The sequence below is a fragment of the Ctenopharyngodon idella genome, chromosome 19 (assembly GCF_019924925.1).
Source record: "Ctenopharyngodon idella isolate HZGC_01 chromosome 19, HZGC01, whole genome shotgun sequence".
Classification (NCBI taxonomy): Eukaryota; Metazoa; Chordata; class Actinopteri; order Cypriniformes; family Xenocyprididae; genus Ctenopharyngodon; species Ctenopharyngodon idella.
In genome coordinates this window covers 3,453,964-3,465,979 of record NC_067238.1, presented here as the reverse complement: position 1 = coordinate 3,465,979, position 12,016 = coordinate 3,453,964, and the positions used below count along the sequence as shown (strand labels likewise).

Genomic DNA, 12,016 nt, shown 5'->3' with positions numbered 1-12,016 from the left:
TAGCTGCAGACCAGTTAGGGTGCCAATGCTGACCCCTGTCCACTGCTGACAGTGGGTACGTAAGCATCAGAACTGGACAACGGAGCAATGGAAGAAGGTGGCCTGGTCTGATGAATCACGTTTTCTTTTACATCACGTGGATGGCTGGGTGCGTGTGCGTCGCTTACCTGGGGAACACATGGCACTAGGATGCACTATGGGAAGAAGGCATGCTGGCGGAGGCAGTGTGATGCCTTGGGCAATGTTCTGCTGGGAAACCTTGGGTCCTGCCATCCATGTGGATGTTACTTTAGCACATACAACCAACCTAAGCATTGTTGCAGACCATGTACACCCTTTCATGGAAACAGTATTCCCTGGTGGCTGTGGCCTCTTTCAGCAAGATAAAGCAAAAATGGTTCAGGAATGATTTGAAGAGCACAACAACGAGTTTGAGGTGTTGACTTGGCCTCCGAATTCCCCAGATCTCAATCCAGTCGAGCTGCTGTGGGATGTGCTGAACAAACAAGTCCGATCCATGGAGACCCCACCTCGCAACTTACAGGACTTAAAGGCTCTGTTGCTAACATCTTGGTGCAAGATACCACAGCACACCTTCAGGGGTCTAGTGGAGTCCAAGCCTTGACGTGTCAAGGCTGTTTTGGCAGCAAAAGTGGGACCAACACAATATTAGGAAGGTGGTCATAATGTTATGCCTGATCGGTGTATATTTATAGGTAGCAAAGTTAATTGCCAATTTTGTTACAGTCAGTCCAATACAACCCTTTATAGGCCCTATGAATTTCCTATGAAAAGTTGTTTTTCTGTGTGGACATATTGCAAAAAAAGGTACCTATTTTAAGTTTCAATAAATTGATGGTTAATTTGTATGAATTCATACAATTTGATTCACACAAAAATCTATGATTTTGAGAGAAAAACATAAGCACGAAGGTCCACCCCTAAACCTAACCATCAGTGGGCCGTATCTGATCATATGAAAATGTACAAATTCATACAAATTCACCACCGATTCAACAAAACATAATATAGTTAGAAATTTCCATTAGAGTGTGTTACATATTCTCTTTTGAAACAGGAAAATTAGGCAGGACATATCAAAGGTCCTGTCCCTATAAGTCAATGAGAGGTGGTATTAAAATCGCAACAATGAAAACAAACAAAACAAAACATGTAGGGCGGGGACTTCCATCGGTTATTGATTGGATTTAGAGATGTGGGCATGGCTTTCAAAAGGGGAGGCAGATAAAGGTGAGCTTGCAGGGTGGGATTTAGGTGGACTAAATGATTAGAGAAGTCCTGCATACATCACAGGGAGAAGTCTGGCATTTTCACCAGAAGATTGTGACATTTTGTTTAAACATGAGGTCAATTAAAAAAGAAAGAAAGAAACCCATACACTGATGAATCATTCACAATAAGACCTGGAATGTGCATTTACAAAACAGACAATGATTTTTCATTTTATGTTGATTTTAAAGAAACAGACATTCTTTTCCTATAGAGCATGTTACTGGACAAATCTTTAAATACACCACAGACTGTATGGTCCATTTTACTTGAAGAGAAAGGTAAATTTTAAATATGTATGACCAACTAAAAATTAATTTAGCCATGTTTAACAGCGCACTAGCAAAGAAATGACATCAAACCAACAGAGCAACCAACATTTTGTATTTTCCTGGCTCACCCAACTGATACCTATTAGAACATCCTTAGTCATATCTCAAAGCATTTCCACCACAATACATGTGCCAACGGATAAGATTGCCAGGTGCAGTCAAGTCCTTCTTGCAGATAACAGGATCTTTTCACTGACTAAAATAATTTAACTATTGGCCTAGAGTTTGGTCTACTTATTCTGGCTAAGAACTACCGACGTAAGAAACCATCTGACTAACATGTACAACAACCAGCCACAGTTTGATGGAATTCATACTACCACAATAATAGACTGGCGCAGAACACAGTGGCAGCCTGTTCAAATAACAGTGCAAAATAATGTGAAAAATCAAATCAAGCAAATAGTTCTTCTTCAGACACATTCACTTCTGAACCTTATAAACAAATGTTGTTTTTTAACAAAAAAACCTTTGCACCTTTACTCCCAGATGTTGCGTAGCAGTCTGCCAATTAGGGCTGTCACAATATCAGATTTTCACTACACAATAATCGTGGCCAAAAGAATTTAAGATAACAATATTATTGGGATATCTATAGAAATTAAATAAATAAATAATGCTATCAGTCAAATTCGTCTTTTACTTTATTCGTTTTTTCTCTTTTTGGCTAATTAATCACACTAAAAAAAAAAAATGAGATGGGAGTCAGAGAGAGAGTTTGTAACCATTACTGTACAAAAATGTAAAAAAAAAAAAGAACTTACTGATGATCGACACTTCCTACAGACTGGGATGTCTAAAGCCCCGGGTATACTTAACTTTCCGCGCCCGGACGCGTCGCGCGCGCAGTTGTGTCCGCGCATCTTTCAAAGTATACTCAACCGCGGATGACTGAGTTCGACACATTCGCAGTACAACTTTTTTCTATACTCTACCAGACATCGGAGGGCAGCACTGAGTCGTGTCATCAACGGAACATTCGCTGGGCATGATCGGAGAAGAAACACCATTGCAACATAGTTTGGAAGACACACTGAACAAGAATCTAAAACAATGGAGAAGGATATGCTTCTAAGTTTACTCGTCTTGGAAGAAGTTTCTCTTTGTTTCAAGCGTGTTGTTTTTAAATCGCTCTTTCCACACTCTTCTTCGTCGACTGCACACTGTGCTCAGTACTGTGCGTATTGCCACCTATTGGACTCTTCTTTCTTGCTTGCGAATGCGCTGTTGCACGCGCGGCCTCGAAATTTGGGCTGCACGCGGACGGGGTGTGCGACTGGGCGCGAGCCCTCCGCATGACGAAAATTACGTCATGCGGACAATGCACGAACGCAGACGGTCGAAGTATACCCGGGGCTTAACACCTCGTCTTTTTTTACAGAATCCAAAAAAACTCACTTCGGAGTGAAAATAATCATGGCCGCCATATTGAAGGGTCGTTCCAAACCCAAGTGCTCAAAACTGGCCACTTCAAAGGGCCCTTCTGAATGAAGGATTTCGAAGGGTACAACTGATGGACACTTCGGGCCCCCGTGATCCTTTGCACAGGGAAGTTGTTTGACGTCACAGAATGGGTACAGGAGGCTCGGAGTTCCATTTTACCTATAAATGTATGTGTAGTATTTTTCTATACTACTGTAATATTTATACAAGTTAGATTTGGCACATTATTATGGTCAAAACGACATTGTACTTCAACAAAAATACTTTACAGCTCCCTTTATCAGTCCATTTAAATGTTTCAAATACATAGACACAATATACAATATGGTGATAAACCAAAAATAAATAAATAAACTAACGTTAAACAAAGGGCGAAGCTTGCACAATCTCTTTCTTGATTGTCTCGTTAAGATGACGCAGAAGTGCATTCCAAAAAAAAGAGTTTTTTCACCCCTACACCCTTCATCCCTTCGAAGCTCTCACTCCGGAGGGGTAAACCTTTTTAAGGGATTAGGGCATAGTGATGATCCCTTCCAAATGGAACGCAGGGTATGTGTGGCAGAACCACTGTGTTGTCGTCGTCTTCCTTTCTATTTGATGACTAGTGGTGACCAGTGCAATACTGCCACCTACTATGTTGGAGTGTCAACCAGACGCAATTACTGATGCTGAAATAGTTATGATACTATCTTTTATGTAGTATTAACATGATATTGATAATTTATTATTATTATTATTATTTTTTTTTACATATCATGGCTATCGTCAATACTGGTATATTGTGACACCCTTCTGTGGATAAGACGTACTAATTTTTCTTCCAAAAATCTCAACCACTGATCTTGTCTCCAATAATAGCCTCTATTAAAGGGATAGTTCACCCAAAAATGAAAATTATCCCATGATTTACTCACTCTCAAGCCATCCTAGGTGTATATGACTATCTTCTTTCAGATGAACTCAAACGGAGATATATTTTAAAATATCTTTGCTCCTCAAAGCTTTATAATGGTTGTGAATGGGGGGCCACACTTTGAAGCAAAAAGAAATGCATCCATCCATAATAAAAGTAATCCATACAGTTCCAGTGGGTTATTAAAGGCCTTCTAAACTGAAGCAAAGGGTTTTTGTAAGAAAAATATCCATTTTTAAAACTTTATTAACTATAATAACTAGCTTTCGGCAGACGGCCGTATGCAAGCCATTGCTGCGGAAGGGCAACCTTTGACCCGACGCAAGACACAATGACGAACGCTGAAGCGCAGAGGATAGAGCAAAATAAAATACCGGTCATGAATTAGAAGTCTGTAAAGAGAAATGAGAAGAGAAGAGAAGAGGAGCTTGAGTTTGTTGCCCAGCCCTATTTGGTTGAACCGAGAGAGGCGTCTAAGCTTACGCTACTCCTACATCCTGCGTCATACATTGCATCAGGGGTTACTCATTTGGCGCAAATCGACTTGCGCATTCTGCGTACGGTCGTCTGCCGGAAGCTAGATATTTGATTTTATAAAGTTTTAAATATAGATATTTTTCTTACAAAAACACCTCGCTTCGCTTCAAAAGGCCTTCATTAACCCCTGGAGCACTTTTCTTCAAAGTGTGGCCCCCAATTCACAACTAAATAAAGCTTCGAGGAGCAAGTATATTTTTAAATATATCTCCGATTGTGTTCATCTGAAAGAAGATAGTCACACCTAGGATGGCTTGAGGGTGAGTAAATCATGGGATCATTTTCATTTTTGGGTGAACTATCCCTTTAATAGCCATTATAATTAATTTCTATATGTAATGTTTTAACTATACTGAATGCATTTTTGTCATTATTAGTCTAGCTCTTCACACAGTAAATGTGCAGTTTTCACTATTCCACGCTCCTCAAATCATCCTCTGGATGCCAGTCTGGCCAACTGTGTTACAGTCACTTCTTCTACACATTTTTTTGTGAGAGTAATGATGACAGTGTTTCTCCAGAGCTGAGGGCATCCAATTGAACGAAGACTCTGGCCAAATAGCCTGGCACTGAGATCTGCCCTGCATCAATGCCAGACTGGCCAGAGCTGCCACAGCTGGGGTGGTTGAGAAGCCCAGTCAACTATTACAAAATTACTGTCACTGTTGCTCATGTATCTCTGTCTTTTTCTCGCTCTTTCTTTCGTGTGTTCTCATAATCTCTTCTACAGTTTTTTGCCTATTCCTCTCACTTTAATGCTCTTAAAACAAGATTACGATAATGAAGATAACAGGAAAGTTTTTTTAACTTCCCTTTTTTTTGTCCCTTCCTACATAGATATATAGATATACCTATAGGACACAACAATCACAAATGAGATTTCCTTAATATCTCAATTGAATTGAGATTGAGATTAATAAAATTAAGACTTTTACTGAAGTCTCCTGAAACAACAACAACAACGTCTTAAATAATAGCTCAAACTGATCATCAAGTTTCTCATCAATATCTCCCCATACTGAATGATCTGAGCTCTACAATCCACATTCATTTTATAGCTCAAAACTCTTACTGTATGTCAACAATTGTACATTTTTATCTATTTTTATTGCTCCTTAGGAATTTTATGGAAAATCTCAGAGACAAAGTGATACTTAAATGAAATGTGACTGAGATCTCCATTAAGTCTCTTGACCTTTGAAAAAGCAACTACTGAGCTATAAAATTTTACTTTGGGTATTGATAGAGATATAGAAAACATCTTCAAAATATTATCTGTCTGGAAAAACCTATAAACCGCTGTAGACACACATGCATTAACGGTGAGCTCCCATCACATTAAATCACAGTTAAATGCAATAAATACTTGGAAGGATAGAGAAAATCTGATTAGTTATTTGCTACATCTCAACAGTCAGTAACAGGATGTGACACACTCTTGCCGTACTATTATACGAGATGCTTCACATCACCGGGCTCATCTGAAAACCTCATGTTATACCACAAATACATAGACACACTTTAAAAGAATGTGAACATAAAAGCAAAACACTTCAACATGGCATCCCTCCATAAACCACAAGCATTGGTCATTGCAATGAGCCATGTGTGTTCTTCACTGCCCTCTTGCCCACCGTACAATAGCCATAATCCAACCCGTCACAGAAAACCCAGAACTAATAATAGCAGCTAATTGATGCCAAAAACGGCAAGGCTCAATGTCCAAGCCAGGCCAGCCGAGACACACGAAACTGGCTGCCACAGTGTAGACAAGCAGGATTACACAACAGCTATTAAAGAGTGCTTTCAGTGCACTGACTGTATGTGATCTTTCTTTGCTCCAAACCACCTTCAGTTCCATCATCAACTTGCCACTGGTGAATAATCAATCAATCTATCTATCTATCTATCTATCTATCTATCTATCTATCTATCTATCTATCTATCATCTATCATCATATGAGAGTGCTTTACATTCTGAAGTAAATATCTGTTTGCGTGTTTTATACATATTTGTGTGTATTGTTAGTGCGAGAGCACGGTCTGCATGTGTCAGAATTAAATGCGCATTAAAATCCGATGCCAACTGTTATGGGGCCAACATGTGTGAGCATGGTCTGTTTTCCACAACCTTATTTTGATTGAATCAAGTTGTTTTTCTCCATTTTCATCTCCTGCCGGCCAATCAAATCTCTCGCCTTATGGGAACATATGAGCAACATACAGCTGTGGATCCCTGGGCAGCACAAACAAGTCGTAAGGAATTAAACCAGATTTAATTTCAGTTTAAAACTACAGGCTTAAGATTAGTTTAGCCCATCTCTTTGTCCCCTGTATCCAATGAGAAAACAAGGATCTAGCGTGAGATAAATATCCCATTTAGAAATATTAAAAACTCCTGTTGTTTTGATGATGTAATAAAAGGCCTGTGTGTATCAACTATTGCACACACTTTGAAAAACAAAAACATTCGAAGACACGATGAATTCAAACAAAAGCACGCCATCTTCTTAAACCATAAATAATGAGGGTAAATTGATCAATAGTTATATTTAATATATACATACATATACATGTTTTTAACCTGTATTAATTCTGAAACATTAACTAGAATATTAACTCTGTTCCCTAGTACAAAAAGTATGATGTTCCTGTGGCTTAATTTTCTGTAAGGATTTGTATTTTATTAAAGGCTATTCTCAAAAAATACAATAAATAGCCACTGATCGGTTGAAAGAAGTCACTTCATAATTGTCTGCCTTTCTGGATGTTTTATGATATGATCTCGGTGAACTAAAATGCTTGCCAGAAAGCCACAAACCACAAAGAGAGAAACAGAATTCAAATTCAGCTGTGTCTGACTATCATTTTCTAAGTTAGATGTTGGTGCTGAGGGAAACAGAGAGACAGACAGACAAAGGTCCCTTGGGTTCTGAATGAAGCATGTATAGTGAGAGCATGTGCATAGTTCAAAATATCAAATCTGATCTAATTAAAACCTTTGACACAACCATATGACACACACAAAAAATGAACAGCTGAAACATTCAGCATGGTTTATTCTTTTGCCAACCAATGTGGTGCAATTATGCGGTTGCATTTGCTTCACTAAATAACCCTTTTCGATTATGTAATGTTTTAATTACAATTTTATACCGCCTATTTTATTTCCCATAGTCTTTTGGATGGATGTCAGGGCTGAACAGGAGACAGCAGAGGAAGGGAGGGGGTTACGAGGAGGAGGAGGAGGAGGAGGGTGCGTGCTGGAGATCTCAAAGCAGACAGACAGGCGTGCTTGCGTGCATGCGTGGCCGACGCGCGGGGAAGCTGACCGGACCCGTGCGTGTCCCCCAGGTGACCTGCCTTACGAGCGCGGCCCGCGCACTACAGATCATTCCGATGAAGGTGTCATAATCACGCTCAATGCGTCATAAACGCCACTGTTGCGTCATAAACGGCCAAAATTTTACATTTAAAATATTGTAAGAGCAATGAACTCATTGAACTCTACTCCGTCTGCTCGCCTCCCCATTCAACTCGATGCTCTCAGTGAATGTATGATTTATTAAAAAGCAGAGATTTTCCCTTCACCACAACGTGTCAGGTATCTAACATAAGCGAACAGCCTTTTGTATAGCGCGAGATACCTACATGACGAGCGCAGAACATGCAATTCTAACATTTGACTATTATGATCAGGTGGGAACTGTACCTTCCAGCCGGCTGAGCTATTGCTGTCTCCTTTATCCTTGAAATAGGGCACAAATCGCACCATCCAGTCATAGATTTGCGATAAGGTGAGCCTTTTCTCGGGGGTGCTCTCAATGGCACGCGTGATCAGATCCGCGTATGACTGGTTGCCCCATGCGTTCCGTCGCGACGACTTGGATTTGCGCAGCTGGCCGGCCACATCCAGCGCGGCGCCGGACATGCACGCAGGGGCGGCCGCGATAGGGGCAGGGGCGCCGGCTGGATGCTTGAACTCCGTCGGCGCCCCTCCGCTCCGGCACGCCGGCACGTTGCGCGGCTCCACTTTCACAGGCAGCGCTCGGCTCTCCTCCTCCGGACACGGCAGCGGCCAGGTGCACGACCTCGGGCGGCAGTGCGGCTCATAGTCGGCGTCCAGTTCAACCTGATGCGCGTCTATCCCGCTGCTCTCCATCATTAACATTCTGCTTTTGAGCGTCAAAAGGCAAGGTCAAGGGTAAAACAACAATGCACCCTTAAATCCAGTAAAGATGGACTGTATGTGATCTCTGTGTCTGTAGTCTATTTACACCAAATGCAAGACGTGAATAAAAGCAAAAGCACCGGGAGCCATGAATAGACTGCTCATTCTTGTGTCTCTAGTCTGTTGTAATGTACTAAACACGCAAAAGCATCCAATGCATCACGATATGCAACAGTCTGTCTTCCATATTACTGAACAATTCAGTCACACGCAAGCGGGTGTCCATAGGACTGAGGTGCTGAAATCACACACCCATCACTGAAGCGTCTCGTGCATGCAAAGTCCCTTTAATCGCGCGCTCGCACCAACTGTTGATTGCTTTGACAGACGGTCTGACAGACACGCTGGGCAAAGCTTGTAAATCTATCTCATCAAGAAGGGCGAAATCAATTGACTTCCTCTGGAGTCTGGCCACAGTTTCCGTTTGTCTGGAGCTCTCCCGTCCTTTTTTTTTTCTCTGCAGATTTGTAAGCGGTCTCTCACGCGAGCGCAGTCACTATTACTGATAGTAGACACGGCGCGAGCGCCCTAAAAATAGGGTCGCGTGAATGGAGCGGCACAATTCAGCCGCGTCTTTCCCCGATAATATATTTCTCCACACGTTTTTTTCTTTTCTTTTCGTTAGATAAAATATTCAGACGAGCATTCCTTCCACATCGGTTCACGCCTGTTTTCGGATGACTAGATGGGGCTGTAGCGGCGGATAAATGCTGCTATCAGATAATTGGACGGCGCTTGAATCAAGTCACTCCCTCCAGAACAGGTTTATCCGGAGGACGCGCATCTTCTACCACACAACATTCATGCCTCTTTAGAAAGATTTACATGTGCAGAATTTCCTTGCACGTCCATCTCTTATGGCAAGTCGTTTAAACATTTATTCTTTAAAACGAACTACTTTTTTTTTTTTTTTTTTTTTTTTAATAGTAGCGTAATCATATTTTAAAGACTAATTTTACTATAATTATACACTACGTGAATTTTAAATTTAATATATACATCAAAAATCTTGCAAGATGAGCAAAAATGTTGCTAGTGCCAAATGGAATCCATTGCTGTCTAAACAAGTAGTGTCTGTTCAGTATTACTAGCAACATTGGAATAGATATTACTAATAACTAGTTACGAATAAGGATAAATCAATATTAAAACTCTACAAATAAATACTAGTTGAAAGTGAATTGCTGAATGGTGATCTGTGGAAAATATATCTGTGGCAAAAATGTCATTTGTTAGAGGTAACAATGCAATAGTCATTCGTCGTGGGATAGTGATTAGAAAATGAATAAGTGCTATATTTAAGCAATTATTAGCGACATACTGAATAGATGGACACTAGTGACAGCAAGTAGTATCTAGTAAATTGTTCTGAAATTGTAAAAGACAGGTACTACAATTGTTATTTACTACTGTAGGCCTACTGACTGTTTACCAGTCACTATGTAGGCTATGCAATACATGAATGAATGAATAGCCTACATGCTAATAATGAATGTTGAAGCAGCTTGCCATATATCTCAAAAGATTTAAAGTTGCTTTTTTTTTTTTTTTTTTTTTTTTTTTAAGAAGAAGAAGAAGAAGAAGAAGAAGAAAGAACGAAATTGGAATGCATTTGTACTTGAATGTATTAATTATTGCATTTATTTGTCTGTATTTTGTCAGTGTTCATATTCGGAAATGCAATCCAACCTGTTGCTTTGACAGGCGGAGGGATGTGACCAGAGTGCGTGAAATCCCCGCGCTCCCGCTGCCATGCGCGACCTGCACCGGCCGTGCATGCATTTAACACGGCTTTACTGCCCACATGATGAATTCCCATGAAAAACAGTCGAGAGCAGCTATTCATGGATGCATGTCAGTAGATAATCTCCACCCCAACATCATATTATCCATGAGAGACACTGCAGCGCCAAAAAAAAAAAAAAAAAAAAAAAAATTCTGCCAAACGTGCTTCGGATGAGGAGGGGTGTATTTCTTTTGGAAATGATGGCTCTTGGCAAGCGTTTCTCTTGTCTATGAACAAGTGCGGTGGGCGGGACACGAGTGAGTGTGACATTCAGTGTACAGTTCGTGTGTGACTCGCTGATAAATTGACCGAGGGGATTCCGCCCACGCCGCGAGCCAGAGCGCGCGTATCAGATTCTATTGAATCTGACAGGCGGGAGGGGCTCACAGACGCGTTCCGCAAATCACCGCCCGCCTCCAGACGCTGCTTTGTAATCATTGGCTGTCCTGTGGCACAGGTGGGCGGTAACAATCTGCATGTATAAAAGCCGTAACCCCCTTTTCGGGTGGAAAATCCCCCAACGGTGACGTAACGGTGGACCATTGACAGCTGGTCGTCAATGGCAACCTAATCCTCCAATGCTTTGTAGTGGAATGCTTTCATCATGATTAAATGCTGCTTTTACAACACAAAATGTGGAAAAGAGAGCAAGAGCGAGAGGTACATGCAGAGGAAGGTAGGGATAAGAGAGAGAAATGTTGTAAATGAGAACAAACAGAGGTTTAATTCAAAACACATGGGCCTGTGGTTTTGGAAAGGAGATTTTTATGCACCACAATGAAGTTGTAACAGGAATGTGGTGTGACTCCTACAGTATGGAATGAAAACACTGAGCTTGAGCCAGTTTAACAGATTTAAACTTTGCTATGAAAGAGCCCGGGGCAAAAACATAAGACCCTACGCTGTGATATAGAGGAGACTGGGGCTAGTTGTCACAAATGCTATATATGATTTACTGGAAACCTTCAAATTACAGTTTTAGTCAGTTATATGTAGCTGTTTTTAATGTAGATTTATATATAAAAAAAAAAAAAAAAAAAAGAATCTCAAATTACAATATTTTTGTGTAAATTATGTCTAACCAAACCACAATTTCAGTATTTTTTTTTATTTATTTTTTTTACTGCAGTTGTGTAGCAAAAAAAAAACAAAAAAAACACACACAAAAAAAAAAAAACACTGACAGTCACCATAATATTGTTTCCGCCACGGAATAAAATTTTTTAAAAAGAAATTGCGACTTTTTATCTCACAATTCAATTTAGAATTGCAGGATATAAACTCGCAATTCTAAAATTAATAAAGTCAGAATTGTGAGATATAAATGCATAATTGCAAGAAAAGTCAAAATTGCGAGAAAAAAGTCAGAACTGCGAGTCCGTATCTCACAATTTTGCGAGTCCGTATCTCACAATTTTGCGAGTCCATATCTCGCAATTCTGACTTACAGAAGTTTACATCCAGCTTTTCTGACTTTATAACTT

At 40.3% G+C, this 12,016-nt stretch overlaps 1 protein-coding gene across 1 annotated transcript in view; it reads right to left on the bottom strand.

Annotated features, from left to right (window-relative positions):
- Positions 1 to 11,047, bottom strand: part of foxo6b (forkhead box O6 b) — a 35,882-nt gene extending 24,835 nt beyond the window's left edge. The window contains exon 1 of the mRNA XM_051873533.1: positions 8,228 to 11,047. Coding sequence (XP_051729493.1) covers positions 8,228 to 8,686 — 459 coding nt within the window. The 5' untranslated portion in view covers positions 8,687 to 11,047. The remainder of the gene's footprint in view (positions 1 to 8,227) is intronic.
- Positions 11,048 to 12,016: the final 969 nt, after the last annotated feature.